This window comes from Prionailurus viverrinus, chromosome B4 (genome assembly GCF_022837055.1).
Source record: "Prionailurus viverrinus isolate Anna chromosome B4, UM_Priviv_1.0, whole genome shotgun sequence".
NCBI classification, from domain to species: Eukaryota; Metazoa; Chordata; class Mammalia; order Carnivora; family Felidae; genus Prionailurus; species Prionailurus viverrinus.
The window spans coordinates 36,440,332-36,459,355 of NC_062567.1; the positions used below are offsets into that span (position 1 = coordinate 36,440,332).

The following is a 19,024-nucleotide window of genomic DNA, read 5'->3' on the forward strand; positions in this document are numbered from 1 at the left end:
GGTTAAGTCTAGAAAGCTACATTCTAGCATCAGGAGAGAGTGAGAAATTCTACAATTAATACGGGAAGAGGAACAAAGACAGCAAGCAAAGATAAAATAGTATCTCTTTGCTCACTACAAAACACAAAACATAGGAACTAAAAGTACTATAATGGTTTCTTTTAAACACTGCAGTTGCAAAATAAACCAACAAAAAAGACATCCAAGTACATAAGCTGATTTAAAAGTTTGACCAGCCGTACTTTAAAAACCTGCCATATTTTGGGGTGCCTGGGTGGTTCAGTCGGTTGAGCGGCTGGCTTCGGCTCAGGTCATGATCTTGCGGTCCGTGGGTTCGAGCCCCGCGTCAGGCTCTGTGCTGACAGCTCAGAGCCTGGAGCCTGTTTCAGATTCTGTGTCTCCCTCTCTCTGACCCTCCCCCGTTCATGCTCTGTCTCTGTCTCAAAAATAAATAAACGTTAAAAAAAAATTAAAAAAAAAAAAAAACCTGCCATATTTTATTTCCTGGGCAAGACATCAAGTTTTTATAAAAAAAATAAATTAAAATGCTGAGTATGCATTCCAGCCATATGAGAACGTGCATTGTTATTTCATGCCTGTTACATAATATGAAATGTCTGAAAAATAAGAAAAATGGAGCTTACATATATTTCTTATGAATATTACCCTTATATTTAGCTCTTAACTAAACGAACTTATGATGCCAATTTAACTTATAAAGAAACCATTTTTAAAACTTATATTTTTCAATTAAAAAAATAGAATTACTGGGGCGCCTGGGTGGAGCAGTCGGTTAAGCATCCGACTTCAGCCAGGTCATGATCTCGCGGTCCGTGAGTTCGAGCCCCGCGTCGGGCTCTGGGCTGATGGCTCAGAGCCTGGAGCCTGTTTCCGATTCTGTGTCTCCCTCTCTCTCTCTGCCCCTCCCCCGTTCATGCTCTGTCTCTCTCTGTCCCAAAAATAAATAAATGTTGAAAAAGAAAAATTAAAAAAAAAAATAGAATTACTCTGTAATTTGAGTTAAAGATTTTTCTTTTACCTCTATCTTCCCTTAAGTCTACGAATAGAGATCTTACACGGAAAGATGTCGTGAATGTTTTCTATAGTTTTAAAAATAATTTCCCAAAGAGTTAGAAAGGATGTTTAAATTGTGGATAAATATGAAAAAAGCAGGACATAGTTCTGGACATAGTGATTTTTTTTTTTTTTTTTTCAACGTTTATTTATTTTTGGGACAGAGAGAGACAGAGCATGAATGGGGGAGGGGCAGAGAGAGAGGGAGACACAGAATCGGAAACAGGCTCCAGGCTCTGAGCCATCAGCCCAGAGCCCGACGCGGGGCGCGAACCCACGGACCGCGAGATCGTGACCTGGCTGAAGTCGGACGCTTAACCGACTGCGCCACCCAGGCGCCCCGGACATAGTGATTTTTTTAAAGAACAATCAAAAACAATTCTTATAATTGACATCCTGCTACCTAGGAGGAATCAAAGATGAAATGTATAAAAAGTGTGTATTTTGTGCTACTATTAATTCTATGACTTCAAAACATAATAATTATGTCCATTTTAGAGATATAGAACTCAGACCAAAAGATCACTGGGGCCTCTCTGTGGCTCAGTCGGTTAAGATCCGACTTCAGCTCAGGTCATGATTTCAGGTTCGTGAGTTTGAGCCCTGCATTAGGCTCCCTGCCGTTAGCACAGAGCCTTCTTGGCTTTCCCTTCTCTCTCTGCCCCTTCTCTGCCCCTGTGTGCTCTCTCTCTGTCTCAAAAAATAATCTTAAGAAAAAAAAATCATCAACTTTACATTGAGTGCCTACCTCAAGAATAATTATAGAATTTAAATTTAAAAAGTTTTTGCTAAGGCTATTAAACAAAATCATGCAAAAAAGAAAATTTAGAACAGAATTCAACCTTCTAAAGATCCTGAGTTTTTTCCTTAATTTCTTTCCTCCACTTTTCCACCAACACAACTTTCTATTTTAATAACGGTCCATATGCTATTAGAGTGCTTAGGGACAAAATACACTGAAAGTGAAACTTTGAAAAATTTGAGTTTTACTGACCATGTGATTCTTTCAACTTACTCCTTCGTTGGGTTCTAGCATAAAGTACCACTTGCTGGACAACTTCCAGTTGCTCTTCGATCCGGGGAAAATGGAAGTCAGTACATTCTTGGCAAACTGTGGCAAAATCTAAGGGACCCAAAACATTTACAAACTTTTAAAGGTGGGCTATCAAATATTTAGTATTTACTTAAGGATAATGAGAGCTAGCAGAAATAAAATACAAAATTCACAAGAATGATTTCTTATACTTTTCCTTTTAATAATTATGTCTTAAGTTAGGGTATATCAATTTTGTTTGAATCAGAAACTTAATCTATCACTCAAAAGAGTAAGTAATAAACACGGAAATTTTTATATAATTCCAAACCTGCTTTAAATAATAGATACTTTAATCATAATCAAGTCCCAGAAAGTGTTAAAAAATACAAGAAAGTTCTCATATTTATAGTGGGAAATAAACTCTATTCAAGCTTCTTTAAAAAGTTACACAATTCAATATACTTTATATATTTAAATTTTTTTTTTAAATCATAAAAAGTGAGTTTTACAGAGGGAACATAGATTATTACCTAGCACATTTAAGAAGTAGGCTATCTAAAAAAAACAAGGAAGAAAGGACAAAAGGATGAGCTAAAATTCACTGAGCCAGGATCTGCTTCTGAACTGAATACATTTACATCGTGATTATTCTTTCTGTTATGCCTTGAAGCAAGAATCCTATAAGAGTACTACTTATGAGATAACACAATTTTAAGAAAAAGTAAATATCCTGAAGCACTTTACCCATGCTGAAGTATGACAGAAATCTAAAATAGCCAAGGCTGGGAATGTGTGTTGCTTGGCTACCAGAATACTAGGGTTAACTAAAATTTTTGTTTTTCTATAATCCCTTTCTTTGTAAGAATGGTATTCAAAGGAGAAATTTAACGGAATAAATATGCAATGTTAACTTACCTCTTTTAATACCACTATATGAATTGATTCGATTGTCTACAAGTAAAACCAGGCCACAGAGAGAGGTGGAATAAAGTGACAGTGCAGTCTGGAGTCGATGGAGTTTCACACCACTTCGGTGATTTCTTTTGTGCTTACAGAAGTCCAGCATATCTGCTCTCAGCAATCTCAAATTATGCATGGTCTTCAACTGGGCTCCTAGGGGGTGGGCAACAGTCCCAGAAAGAAACTTAGACAGCTGCAAAAATCAAGTATAACAGGATGTAAATCTCTATGGCAGGAATTCAGATAAATCTGTGCTACAAATAATTAGAAATAGGTTTTGCAATTTCCCAACCTAATAACTATTCAGATTTCACCTTTATTTTTTTAATTATTTTTTTCAAGTTTATTTATTTCGGGCAGGGAGGAGGAGTAGAGAGGGAGAGAGAGGAGAGAGGAGAGAGGGATCGAGAGAGTCTAAGCAGGCTCTGTGCTGTCAGTGTGGAGCCTGACACGGAGCTCGATCTCACCAAGTGTGAGATCGTGACCTGAACCAAAATCAAGAGTCAGACACTTAACTGACTGAGCCACTCAGGCACCTCTCAGATTTCACTTTTCTATTTGTAAAAGATAATATATTAGCGAATACAGAAAGCATACAGCCAATAAACTTCAGGAGCAGGACATCGTTCGTAATTAAAAATAACATGGGTACAGTCTACTCATATGCTGGGGATTTTTCTCTTACAACATAAAAAAAAGCTCCAGAAGTTACAATAAATTACGCCTACAAAAAATGAGTCCACTTACCTAAGTGAATGGTAAAACTTTCTTCCAACTTTCTCTGCTCCTCATAAATCCTTCCATTTGCTTCTACGGATTCTCTGAACTGACTCGGTTGAACTTTAATTTCCTCACTGCAATTAACAAAATTATTCGTATGCTTTTTTGGTCTCTTTGTCAAGAACTTTTCTTGAAGGAAAGAAAGCTTTATAATGAAATGAGGCAAAGTGAAGTCTGTAAGTACCACTTAACCTATTCCTAAACTTATCCTTAATCTATGGTAACAAGTAAGAATCATATACACCAACAGGTTTTAAAATTCCTACTTGTTCTTTCATTTCCTCATAGCAAGTAATGCATATTATTCTTTCCAGTCATTGCAATATCAGCTCATATATTACCATTTAGTATTTCTTAGTGGTCTAAGAAAATGATTAAATGAAGTGATTAACTTACTACTTTAAAATGGCATATTGAAAAAATATATAATATATCCTGTATCAGGGTTGGCTCTAGGCAAAACTAAAAAAGGTGACGTGATAGAAATAAAAATTGAAAATTAAAAAGTCAAATAAAAGGAATAATAAAAAAAATAGAAAGTTCATTTTGATGTATTCATATCCTCTATTTTTTAAAACCATTTCCTGCTTTTTTTCCGTCAACAGCCTCCTCCCATTGAAAGACTTCTCTCTTTGCTCTACTCCATTCTTGTGTTTGCTGAAAAGGTTTCCATGGAGGCATTCAACAACTGTACAATTGTAAATTCAAATTTCATGGTATGTGGAAGATGATATAAATCTATAATAATCATTCTGGACTACATTTTCGGGGTTGTTCCAAACAGTCTCTTAGTCTCACTGATTGACTTCATTAGTATATACGGCAAATTTAAACCTAAAAAATTGATATTAACAAAACATCCTCACTTTAGGATGTGAAAAGCCACAAGAGACTGTTGCTCCCACTCTAACAACAAGAAAAAGCCGGATAATCTATAAAATCATAACTTTCCTGAAATTTGAGGTAACAAGGCAACCAATAAATTCTAAAGTGCAACACACCCCTCAAGGACAGACAGGAGACACAGTTTTCATCTTTGGCAGAGCATGGTGGAAATGAGTTGCTGCAATGTAAGGAGATAGGAAGAAATGGCTAAAAGTTTAACAATTCTTAAAGGACAAGTGTGGGTTAGCATGTAAATTTAGAATAGCTATGAGCCTCAGGCACAAGGGAAATTTGCATGTACTTACAAAATCTCTTTCATCAGCCTCCACCAGGTGTTTCCAAGAAAACACCGGAGGCTGTGCAGGAGACAAGAGAGCCTCCTTTGTGGCACAGGTAGAAATGCTGAGAATGCCCCAAACCCAAGCCCTAGATATATATGGCCTGCACACAACTGAAGCTGGACAAAGACAACGGAGACCTATTTCCCACCCCCAATATGAGCCTAGCATCACATCACAAACAACAATGGTCTACTCCTGAGGGGTAGAGCAACAGCATAGAGACCTCATGCTTGGCACAGGACTGCAAACACTGAAAGCTGAGGATGGAGCAGAATGACAGGGAAAAACCCTCTAGAACCCAAAGCCCCACTCTAAATACAAAGTGGCAGCAGCTTACTATGGTAGAAAATGCAGCCTGTGGTATCACTGAAGGAAAAAGCCAAACTCTGCTCAACTGCTGACTAGGTTGGCATGACATTCACAATAATGGCCTGTTCGTTTCTGGACATAAATATTATCTACCTTAGTCTCTTCTTTACAAACACACACAATGCCCAGCATTTATCTTTTTAAAAAGAGAGAGAGACACAAAAAAAGCAAGCAAAAGAAACAAATAACCCATTGTCAAGAGATAAAGCAATCAACAAACACAGAGTGAGATGACCCTGGTACTGGGTGGGCCTAAAAGAAAAAGACTTTCAGGGCACCTGGGCTCAGTTGGGTAAGCATCCTATTCTTGATTTCGGCTCAGGTCATGATCTCATGGTTTGTGAGATAAGCCCTGCACTGGACTCTGCACTGACAGCATAGAGCCTGCTTGGGACTCCTCTCTCTCTCTCTCTCTCTCTCTCTCTCTCTCTCTCTGCCCCTCCCCTGTGCTTGCTCATGTGTTCCTTGTCTCTCTCTCAAAATAAATTAATTTAAAAAAAAAGACTTTCACATAACAATGACCAATATGAAAGATTACTGGAAAACAACACACAGGATGCACAAAGAATTTCAGCAAAGAGAGAAAAGAAATGAAAGTGCTAGAAATAAAAACATGATACGGATTGATGATCACAGATACCAATTCCTTTGACAGGCTCATAGGCAGACCACCAACTTATTTTATGCTGTCATTACCCAGATGCCAAAACCAAACGAATATATTATAACAAAACTATACACATATATATACACATATACATATACTTATTATCTTATAGTAGACATATTCACTTATATTTTCATATATAATGTGTATGAAATAATACATTATGACTCATACATATACATTATAACTATAAAATTTCTAGAATACAACTGAGCAATAAAAAGAAAACTACTCACAAATGAAGCAACATGCATAAGTCACAAATGCATTGTAAGTAAAAGAAGCAAGACACCAAACTGCTACATAACAGTTTGATTTTATTGATAAGACATTCTGAAAAGAATAAAAACTGCAGGGACAGAAATCAGAGCAGGTTGACAGGAGAAGGGAAAGAGAAAGGAATGGGTTATAAAGGTATACAAGTGAAATGCTGTATCTTGGTTGCGGTGATGATTTCATGACCCGTTAAGTTTGTCAAAACTCATCAAAATGTCAACTTAAAAGACGTAAATTTTAATTTATATAATTTACCCTTCAACAGACTTTTTTGTTAAAGAGAGAGAGAGAAAGTGTGAGCAGGGGAGGGGCAGAGAGAGAGAGGGAGAGAGAATCTCAAGCAGGCTCCATGCCCAGTGTGGAGCCCAATGAGGGGCTTGATCTCACAACTGTGAGATCATGACCTAAGCCTAAATCAAGAGTCGGATGCTTAACTGACTGAGGCACCCCAAGAGAAATAACTTATTTATTTATTTATTTAAAAAAAAATTTTTTTTAATGTTTATTTATTTTTTTTGAGACAGAGAGAGAGCATGAACGGGGGAGGGTCAGAGAGAGGGAGACACAGAATCCGAAACAGGCTCCAGGCTCCGAGCTGTCAGCACAGAGCCCAACGTGGGGCTCCAACCCATGGACCGCGAGATCATGACCTGAGCTGAAGTAGGCTGCTTAACCGACTGAGCCACCCAGGCACCCCGAGAAATAGCTTTTTTAAAAACGCAAAAATAATGACTAAAAAAGATACCACTTTAATCAATTTCTTGTAGGAAATCTATAGGGAGTTGTGTTGAAAACAGGTTTCTGCTGCCCAAGGAAACCCCTACTGGAAAGAAAAGCAAACTAACAAAGTCACATTAAAAACATTTTTCCTAGGAATATTTAGTTTTTAAAAGCAGCACCAGCTAGAAGCCAACAGGTACACAATGGAACTGATTCTATAGATTGAAGTTCTGAAACTATAGTAGCAAAATGAGAGATAATGTTTATAATAAGGGGCTTTCTCAGCTTCCTGAAATCAGTGACTCTCCACATTTCTGACCACAACATACAGTATATACTTTACATTTTGGCTTAATACACACATTTATTTATAGGAAGCTTCATGCATGATGTGCTCTCATATTTTCCACCTATTCTACTCTACTCTCTTCCATTCCAATTCATTCCATTACATTTTATTGTTATTTTTAGAAGTCTGAGTGGAAAGTAAAGAATCTAGAATGATCCTAACAGATTGAAACCAACAGTTAGAGAAACACCATTTACATTACAGTAAACAGATGTTCCCAACCCATCTTTCCACCCACCCCTCCCTTTGTATTGTGTTAATATTTTTATTTGAAATGAGGACTATAGTCAAATATGTAAAATATGTTAGTGCCAAGGATGCTATCCCATTTCTAATCATACAAACTGTTTAAGTATTTCTAAGGTGTTGTCTTGGGGAAAATAAGGCAAATGAAATATTATGTATATGGATAAAAGGTGATATAGATATCAGGTTAAGAGTTTAATGACAACCCATCCACCTGCCTATTTGTCCACCCATCCCATCAATATGTATTGAGTATGTTTTATGTGCCAGTGTTAAGAGCTAGACACTTGGCAATGATCAGGGTATACAACAATAGAAAAAACAAACATGGCTTTTGTCTTCAAAGCAAGAATAGTAGGGGACACTGACATTATACAAATAAAATGCTATTTCTAACTGTTTATACCAAATAACAGGCAAAAGCTGAGAATAAGATTATTATACTGTACTAAGTACATTTCCAGTTGAATATACTTTAAGATTTGAAAGAAAGAAATTCTCAAACACACAAGTACACAGCCAGGAAATAACACAGGTACTGTCAAAGCTCTAGGGCAATATATGAAATACAGTGTACTTAGGCCATCAGGTACTGTACAACTTACAAATTGTAGACAAATTGTAGACAAATAGACTATTTTTGTACCTTGTACATGCTTATATTACTGCATGTATCATTCTATACAGTACTGTTTTATTTATAGGTCAGTCTCTCTAGAATATAAGCTCCACATGGGTAGGCATCTTCTTTGTTTTTCTGCTTAGAGAGTGCTTGGCATTTAAGATGCATTCAATCAATGCATATTGCACTGAACAGAAACCAATTTAAAAAAACAAGAGATACACAGTGCCTGGGTGGCTCAGTTAGTTAAGCATCTGACTCCTGATTCTGACTCAGGTCATGATCTCTGAGCTGACGGTGTAGAGCCTGCTTGGGATACTCTTTCTCTCCCTCTCTGTCCCTCCCCCACTCACATGTGCATGCACGTGCATGCTCTCACTCTCAAGATAAATAAAAACCCCAAGAGGTAGTAGTTGGGGTATTTAGATATACACACCTAAGAGATTTATAGCTAAATTTTAGGGGGGGTGGGAATCACTATTTTAGGCCAACCAATTAACCCCCCTCCCTAAATAATCCACATAAATCCAAATTACACCAAAGGTGTTAGAAGCATAAAATTATCTTGAACTGTCATTGCTAACTTAAAAATATCTACAACTGAAGGGGGACCTGGGTGGTTAGGTCGGTTATACATCTGACTTTGGCTCAGGTCATGATCTCGCAGTTCATGGGTTTGAGCCCCAAGTCGGGCTCTGTGCTGACAGCTCAGAGCCTGGAGACTGCTTCAGATCCTGTGTATCCCTCTCTCTCTGCCCCTCCCCCACTCATGCTCTTTCTCTCTCTCTCTCAAAAATAATAAACAGTAAAAAAATTTTTTAAATATCTACAACTAAAAATCTTCAATTTTACAACAAATACAAACTCTTACCCACAACGAACTTTCATATAATAAGAACCTTACATGATTAATACCTGAGGGAGCTGTTGTTGGGGTTTTTTAGGTCTTGATGAAGTTTTATCACCCATTCCTGATATTCTTGTTTTTGGATGGCAGTTGATTGTTTTAATTCATTTGACCATTTATTTTCTAAGTCCTAAAAAGAGAGAGTACACCAAGTGGTTAATTTTTTTACAAAAATAAATACGCAAAAGAAAATGCAACTGTGTATCTAAAAGTCATTCTACTTCACTTACTTGCTGGGATTCAAAATGCTGAGCAGCCAGTGAATTTACATCTTGATCTGTCAGTGATTTCCCCAATTCCTGCATCACTTTTTCCATTTCAATACCTTGTCTAAAACATAAATAAGAAGATAAAATATGGTCATAAAATCTTTAAGGTATATGGCCACTCCAGAATCACTGAACAATCTCTATGAAGCAAAAATAAAATTTTTATTTTGGGGCGCCTAGGTGGCTCAGTCAGTTAAACGTCTGACTTCTGCTCACGTCATGATCTCGCAGTTTGTGAGTTCGAGCCCCGCCTCAGGCTCTGTGCTGACAGCTAGGAGCCTGGAGCCTGCTTCAGATTCTGTCTCCCTCTATATCTGTCCCTCCCTGACTCTTTCTCACGTGCACTCTTTCTCTCAAAAATAAATACACATTACATTTTTTTTAAATAATAAAAAAAAAAGAAAAGAAGAAATTTATTTTAAAGGAGTATGTCCAGGAATGGCAACTATAATACCAGGAAAGCACTTTGAAGCCTTGGAAATGCAGATGTGGAAATAATGATAATGTCATATAATACCAATGTCATTTGTACAGCTAAATTTTAATCTAAATTTAATCCATAAGTGAATGTGGTCAAAATCTAGGTAATCTTTCAATTTCTATGGCTAATGTTTAAAGTCAAGACTCCTTTCCATTTGCAGATTTCCTCAAAGATGATACTCTGCAACTCCAGCTTTAACATATTTTCTACTTCTATTTACATGAGTTAAAGTGACTTCAAGGTTTGGAAGTCAGCTTATACAGTATTGCCCAAAGCTACCAATTAGGTTCTAAGAATAAAACCGGTATTAAGTCATAAAGCTCTCATTACAGAGGAATATAAGATACATTCTAAAGATATGTTTTAGTTATACCTTCTTCATTTATCTAAATAAACAATATGCATAAATTAAACATGGTTTTCCCACAGGAAAAACTAATCAATGGTGTTAGAAGTTCAGATAACTGAAGTTCCTTATGGGAGAGATGGGTTGTGACCAGCTGCGCCCGAGGGAGCCTTCTGCAGTGCTGGAAATATTCCATTTCTTGATCTGAGTGATGATTATATGGTGTGCGTACTTTAACTGTACACCTACAGTTTGTTGTCTTTTATGTGTGTATATTTTAATAAATAAGTTCATTGAACATTTTCGAATCTAAAAATTATTTTCTAATACAAACATATTTTAAAAGTTTGCTCTAAAATATATTGCAAACAAATGTGGAAAGAATAAAGATGTGAACCAAAAGGATTTTACTATCATTCTCATTAATTTAATTGCTCTTAAAAGAGAATTTATACTTACTTATAACAACTGATTAAGACACTTACATGTATATGGTAAATAAAACTCACATATATATTATACATTTATATACTTCTATATATGCTTTCTAGTATTAAATATGCAATATCATTTAGTCTCCCCCTAATTCTAATGCAGGTGACCCCAGTAACTTTTTGTAACTACTGGGGGCCATGTGCTTGCAAGTAAGATTTTATTTAAAACATAAATAATTGCTAAACATTTATAAATATAAAGTTCGATATAAATAGATTAATATTTTACATTACACATGTTCCCTCTAGTGGATAAAAAGTATCATTGCCATTTTTAAGTTTTAAAGATTCAGTATCTTTAAATATCAATACATGAATATTTTTAAATATTTATATTTTAAATCTGGTTTGCTAACAACAGCAAATTAACAGTGAGAAAAAAAGACTAATAAATAATTCAACAAATGAAATTTCATGAACATTTATTTCATTCTAAATGTGTCAGAAATGCAAGTAGCTAATGATACAGTTAATGATACGATATACATTTTCTATGATTAAGATAAAAGGAAATTTCATTATATTTCTAGCTATACCTAACTAGATATTGGCTTAGTATGTCAGGTGTGACAATTCTAACAATGTGAACATTATCTTGAAGGCATTTAGAAATAAAGATTATAACAGTCCTGATGCTGTGGTGAGAAATTGTCTTTTTAAGATGTAAAGTGGAATTAAAATGAAGACAGAAATAAGAAAATGTGTCACTTCTGCTCATGAATTGGGTAAGTGAATTGGGTGAACTTCCAGATACCAGTGAATTCCAACTTGCCTTAAGTTACACTGTTCACCTTTACACTATTTACCTACCTCAGGAGGAACACAGCTTGTTTTTCCTTTCCAGCTAACAGTTTGGATATGTGGAGAATAAATTGCAAAGCTGTTGTCAAAATAAATGTATTCCAATATTGTTTATGTTTAGAAAGAAAAAAAGAAAGCAAAACTCTATCAAGAAATTTGTCCAAAGGACATTTCAAAAAATAACATTAACCCAAACAAACTCCTACTAGAAAAACTATTACACAAAAGAAAAAAAATGTATGAATTATCAGTAAATGCAGATAATTAGTAAGTTAATTCAGCTTCCCAAAAGGTGAAGAATCATGTGGAATAGGAATCTTCTTCTGACTTAGAAAAAAAAAAAAATACAGAATGCTGGTGGCCAGATATGGGATTTTCTGTGAGGTGTAGTGAGCAGATAGCAAAGTCACAATTCAGAGTAGCTTACCAGCTGAATGAAAGTCCTAGTCATAGCTATTGATACGGACTATAGAATACATTGATATTGACTATAGCCAAGCTGGGATTTTTTTTTAATATACCTAAATAGGAGAATGAGGATAGTCCCAGAAAACCTGAGAACCAAGAGCAGATTCAGAGTGAGTTGAAGGTTATATTATTTGAAGCCTTGGTAGGAAAAAAATCAAATAAATGAAGTTCAACAGAAGGTAATCAATTAGTATTAGGTAATTATACTTTCATATATTTATATAAATTGAATCTATATTTCATTCTTAATTCTAAAAATATATTCACAGTTTTACTGGCTACATCATAAAAGACTGGGAAAAAAAAAACAAATTTTCATCTCCTTCGGGAAACAGCTTCAACTATCTACCTGATGGCAACTACCTATACTGCAGGTATCCTGTCTATAAAGGAATAAACGGCCTCAAAACAGCTAATTACATACAGAGTAACAAATGTCAAGACATCAAGTTCTTTTCGACAGGGACAGTTCTAATATTTTATTAGATAGGGGAAAAAAAAGGCTGAGTGGTGTAGAATGTTACAAAAATGTACAAATCTATGCAATACAGTAAAAATGCTGATCTGGTACACAGAAGAGTATTTCTCAGGAAGAATTATTAAATTCAGTTGCTTATGATTTTTGTGTTTTACATATTCTTAACTATGACAATCATCAAAATAAGTTTATTTTCATCTTGCTAGTCCCAACATTTTCTAATACAAAGCAAATGTGAGCCAGGAGCAAACCAGTATACGTTATTTTAAATTTACTACTTTGGGACAGATTATGAAATTAGTCACACAAAATACATGTGATTTGGTTCTAATATACTTTCACAATCAAGGAAATTTCACATCAGCAACACTGAAAAAATTATCTTAATGCCATGTATACCTAAAGTCTTAAATATATATTTTAAGGTAATAAATTTTATTAGATTCTGCTAGATCAAAATGGATTATCTAGAAAAAGCATGTCTTTTTTTTTTTTTTAATTTTTTTTTTTTTCAACGTTTATTTATTTTGGGGGGGACAGAGAGAGACAGAGCGTGAACGGGGGAGGGGCAGAGAGAGAGGGAGACACAGAATCGGAAACAGGCTCCAGGCTCTGAGCTGTCAGCCCAGAGCCTGACGCGGGGCTCGAACTCACGGACCGCGAGATCGTGACCTGGCTGAAGTCGGACGCTTAACCGACTGCGCCACCCAGGCGCCCCGAAAAAGCATGTCTTGATTATTACATTTTATGAACTGCCAGGAAGCAATCTGGAAAGTCATGTTTTAAAATAAATAATGCTAGCAATTTTTTACTTACTTACTCTGAAGAAAAAAATGAAAGACAAAAAGACTGCTTGCATACTGCTTGCAATGAATTAAAATCTAATTAAAATTTCTTGGAATAAGACTAGTGTTATTTTTTACTTCATGTAAATAAACTTACAAAATGAACTGAGAGAGACCATGAACATAGTAATGACAGGGTTTTAAAGAGGTTCTGAACAGGGAGAGAGCATTGTACAGTGGTTAAGAGCTTTGGAGTCAGACTCCCTGGTTTCAAATTCCAGCTTGTCCTTAGACAAATTACTTAACTTATTTAAGCCTCAGTTTCCTCATCTGTAAAAGGTGGTAATAATAGGATTCTGGTAAGAATTAAATGAGATAGGGCATCTGTTACTGACTGCATGTTTGTGTCCCCCAATTCATATGTTGAAATCCTAATCCCCAATGTGATATTTGGAGGTGGGGCCTTGGGAAGTACTTACGTTTAGATGAAGCCATGAGGTTGGAGCCTTCATGACAGAATTAGTGTCTAGAGCTCTCTCTCTAAAAGATATGCACCAGGAGGGCACACTGAGGAAAGGCCATGGCAGCATACATCAAGGCATGGTCTAGAAGCAGATGGGTCTGCCAGATACCAAATCTGCTGGCACCTTGATCTTGAACTACCTAGCCTCCAGAACTGGGAGAAATAAATCTCTCTTGTGTAAGCCACCCAGTCTATGGTATTTTGTTATAGCAGTCTGAACGGATTAAGACATCATCTAAAGCACTTTGCACTGTGCCTAGAATAAAGCCTTTGACAAGAGGTGCCTTCAACAAGATGTAAGCTATTCCTCTTACTAGAAATAATATATGAAGCTACCATAATTTATTCAGGTAGATCATTTGAGAAGTTTTATAAACCTATGAGGACTTCCTAGTTGAAATTACAGATTGAAACACACAAAAAACTAATTTCTAATATGAGAGATTTTTTTCTATTTTATTTTTCAATTTTACAATTGAATGAAAATTGTTCTGCAGCCATCATACCTGACAATGTAACATTTAATTATGATAACGCAAGAAATCTGAAATACCTCTCTCGTAACTTTTTCAGCTCCACGTCTCTTTCACCAATCAGTTCTGAGATACTAACAAAGTAATTATGTTCCAAATTTAGAAGAGTTTCAGAGGCCGGAGAATGGATTAGGTCATGGTATACATCTGCAAAATCTTCATCCCAGCTGGGCTCTTCAGGCCTCGCATGCTCTAATGTGGTCTACAAGATGATACACAGACATTTATGATACGGTAAATCATACGCACATAAATCATGATACAGTATTTTTATTTAATACACTCTAGGTACATATAATATGATTCCATTTTTGTACATCAGACAAGGATAGAAAGACCTATTTATGTATGTGCATATATGGGTTATATAGGATTATTTTAGTATACAAAAAATATGGGAAGATACAAACTAAGTTGTAATAGCAGTTACCTGGAGGCAGGGATGAGGAGGGGGTGCTAACATGGAGGAAGGGATAGGAGGTACCCACGATGGAAAAAAAACTAAGGATGCTATGATCTCATTTCTGTAAAACCACACACACACACACACACACACACACACACACACACACACGAAGGGATGATGAGCAAAATGCTAATGGTGGCAATTTCGCAAGAGTGGCATTTCCGATAATCTTTACTTATATTATAATGTATTATTATAATCAGAAAAAACTACTCATTATAAATAATACATTGCTAAAAAAGGATATACATTTGGAAAATGAGGTTATGTATGTAGTCACCTATTTAGTGATGCAATGACTCTGAAAACCCAATTCATGCATAGGATTTTATATCAAGATAAACATATGTGATTTCCTTATTTTGACCTTTTCTAGTATTTTAGTATTCTTCTTAAAATGTAAGCATGCTCAAGGGCACCTAGGTGGCTCAGTTGGTTGCGTGTCCGACTTCAGCTCAGGTCATGATCTCACGGTTTGTGAATTCAAGCCCCGCATCGGGCTCTGTGCTGACAGCTCAGAGCCTGGAGTCTGCTTCAGATTCTGTGTCCCCCCCGCCTCTGCCCCTCCTTCACTTGAGCTCTGTCTCTCAAAAATAAATAAATGTTAAAAAAAAAAAAACTTAAAAAAATGTAAGCATGCTTTTAAGATTAGGAAAACAGCAATCAAAATGATAACGGACCAAGTAAACACTGATAAACAAGAAAAACAGAAACAAGGAGAGGCAAAATGGGGATACCCTCAGCACATGCACAGATACATCCAGGGAAGTATACACACAAATCCAGGGAGGTACAGATGCCTGTCCCAGGGACCTGTGGATATGTCAACACATCAGACAGATACAGCGCTTTATAGGTGAGAAAACTAGCTGATCAGTCCCTTGTCAAAGATCATACAATTTAATGGCAAAGGTGGAAATAACACAAAGAATTCAATATTTTTTCCTTTATTGATCTTTGTAGACAGACATCTGTGAAAAAAGAACAATCCGAATTCTTCCCTTTTCTTACCAATATTAAAAACTTATCAATGACATAACTCCAAGTAATAAATTACCTAAAATAAAACAAATGGACAAATCTCAGAGACAGGTATCTTGAATCCAGTCAATCAATATGTAAAGTTTTCCCCCTTGTTTTCTTTCACCTATATTTCAATCAATTGCCAGATCACGAGGGAAGAATTTAAGGTGACTAAAACATGGATTTCATCTGTTTTAATGACTCTGAAAACTTGAAAGCACATGCTGATAACTGCTGTAGGAATTATAACCAGCCCACATGACTTAAGCTCCATTCAAAATTCACTTCAAGTTCAGGCTAAAATTTTGTAGAAAGGAGCTAGTGAGAGATCGTAGGGATCTGTTTGCCCATACATAATACCGGACATCCAGTCACCCCACTAACCAGATTGGTTACTACAATAACTGGCAACATCAATTTAAAAATCGGCCTAGTGGGGCGCCTGGGTGGCGCAGTCGGTTAAGCGTCCGACTTCAGCCAGGTCACGATCTCGCGGTCTGTGAGTTCGAGCCCCGCGTCAGGCTCTGGGCTGATGGCTCAGAGCCTGGAGCCTGCTTCCGATTCTGTGTCTCCTCCTCTCTCTTCCCCTCCCCCCTTCATGCTCTGTCTCTCTCTGTCTCAAAAATAAATAAACGTTAAAAAAAAAAAAAAAAATCGGCCTAGAGCAAGCCTTATGAATAGGCAGAAACTACCTACATGAGAAACACTAAACAGAGTTTTCCCTTAACCTAACTCATACCACTCCCTCAGGAGAGACCATACTAGAAAGGGAACTGTGACAGGTGAAGGGAATGGGGCACTGAGGAAAGGCCTACAGAGAGAAAACTAATGTCCCGGCCATTATTTCTCCACTTCCACCTTCCCACATAAAACTTTGGTGCTGAGTTCACAGACTTCCTCTCATTTCCACCTCCTGTCATCAACCTGAGTCACTTGGATGTCCATGTGGATAACCCAACCCAATGCCCTACCTTCTTACTTCCCCGAATCCTTGTCTTTACTCAGTCCTCCGCCATTGTCTAACCACTGTCTTGCCAAAATCCTCAACTACCTTGACTCATATTCTTTCTCTTGCCCACCTAACAAAACTCTAATCTTATTCCTCTTCTCTATGCCTGCAGTTGGGCTATAGAATGCTGCAGCAGAAAAACTACAAAACTGTAAAGTTTATGGTGGCAGACTGGTGTCAGTGTAATCTTTCCCTTCAATGATGCAATGCTATCTTTCTCTGGTCAGTTCTCTCCTCAAACATCCAACTATGTTATCAGTTCCCCACCTCATCTACAAGTGGTCTGTCCTTATTATTTCCCAGATAAAGCAGAAGCAGTTAGAAGAGAATGTCCTCAACTTCCTGCTACCAAAGTAGTACAATTTTCAGAATCTATGTCCACCCTTTCCTTCCTCCTTTCTGCCATAACAGAAGGGTCCCTCTTCCCAGTTAAGATTAACTCTCTACTTGAGTTCTGAATTCTGTACCTTCTAGACTTCCTCTCTGCCACTGTAAATAAATCTTGGACCCTGTGCTCTCATTTTGCAAATGCCTTGTCTCTCTTCTCCATGCAAACAAGCTTCTTGAGTTATCTATTTCCACACCTCCACACATTCTTAAAGTCACTGAAATCTAGTTTTGGCCCCCACCAATCCATTGAAACTGATCTTGCCACAGATAAGATTACCTGATAAACCCAATGGATATTTTTGAGTCTTTCTTACTACATTTTCTTGGCAGAATCTGACACTACTGACCATTCCCTCCTTCTTGGGACCTCTCTTCTCTCAACTTTCATGAAACCATAATCTTCTGTCTTCCTTCCACTTCCTGGGCCAGTTCCTCTCTTTCCTTTGCAGGTTCTTCTTCTGCCGTTCATCCTCAAGTGTTAGTGTTTTCATTTACTTGTATATTCACCCATCTTTTTTTTTTTCTTCCATCCATCTACCTCATCTATCCAACCCATACCAAAGCCCTGTTCTTTTCAGAGACTGGGCTAGGTACCAGAGTTATAATAGAGAAAAAACTAAACATTTCCAAGTGGCTATCCATAAGTAAGAGATATAGATAAGTCAATAGGTAATTATAATACAGGGTTTCATCAGGATTCTGTGCAGGCATCTACTCTTCTCATTCTACACAGTCACCTTGAACAATTTCATTCCTTCTATGACTTCAAAATTCATCTACGTACAAGTGACTCCAAAACCTTTATCTTCAATCCAATAATCTTTCCTGAGTGCCAGGTGTAGATAGCTAAGTGCTTATGAGACATCTCCACATGGATGTCTTGTAAGCACTTCACATGTAATAGATATAAAACTGAAGCCATCACTTTCATGCCAAACCTTGCTTCTCAAGTGAAGGGAGCCACTCTTCTACTGTTCCTCCAGTTGTCCAAGCTAGAAATCTGGGCCAAGTGATCTTTTATCTTTCAAGTCTCAGCTTAAATGTTACCTCCTTAGAGAGGAGATCTCTAACCCCATACAAACAGGTCTTCCCATCCCACTTCTCCCCCTCCTCCTATGATGGTACCCTATTTATTTCCTTTATTACATGTTTATGATTATAATTTATATACTTGTTTATTAACTGTCTTCTTCACTACCATTAGTGAAGGTAATACGGACCAGATTTGTTCTTTTGATATATCTTCAATGCCTAGCACAGGATCCACAACAGTATTTGTTGAATAAACAAATGCATGAATGAAAAGTCATTTGTTATCTTCTCTTCAACTCCATTACTGCTATTCCAGACAAACCTTTCATCATTTCTTCCTAAATACAATAGTCTTCCAACTTATTCCAATTTTTCCCCTTGCAGTATAAATTCTTTACACTAATGCACTGAACTGATGTTCCTGAAGTGCAAATATGATCATCTCATTCTGCTAAACTCTTTCAAAGCTGCTCATTACCTTTAGCATAAAGACAAAACTCAAGGAAGGGGACTGTCCTCTCCCAAGGCGCCCCTGAGATTGATACTGAGCCCTGGGGCTGGCTCCCTCCCCCACAGGCAGCAGCTCCAGTCTGGAGAAAGTTGAGCAACCCTGAAAACTCTGATATTCACTCCTAAGGCTATTTGCAAAGTAGACACTGGCTCTGTCTGTATTTTTTGTTCCCCAGTCTGTGGT

The 19,024-nt window shown here is 36.9% G+C and overlaps 1 protein-coding gene across 2 annotated transcripts in view; it reads right to left on the reverse strand.

Annotated features, from left to right (window-relative positions):
* Nucleotides 1-19,024, reverse strand: part of CB4H12orf4 (chromosome B4 C12orf4 homolog) — a 46,734-nt gene that overhangs the window by 15,749 nt on the left and 11,961 nt on the right. For both annotated transcript variants that reach the window (XM_047867051.1, XM_047867050.1), the window contains exons 4-9: nucleotides 14,431-14,612; nucleotides 9,463-9,562; nucleotides 9,241-9,362; nucleotides 3,818-3,924; nucleotides 3,026-3,223; nucleotides 2,069-2,197 (exon numbers count right to left, since the gene is read on the reverse strand). In XM_047867051.1, the coding sequence (XP_047723007.1) occupies nucleotides 2,069-2,197; nucleotides 3,026-3,223; nucleotides 3,818-3,924; nucleotides 9,241-9,362; nucleotides 9,463-9,562; nucleotides 14,431-14,612 (838 nt within the window). The remainder of the gene's footprint in view (nucleotides 1-2,068; nucleotides 2,198-3,025; nucleotides 3,224-3,817; nucleotides 3,925-9,240; nucleotides 9,363-9,462; nucleotides 9,563-14,430; nucleotides 14,613-19,024) is intronic.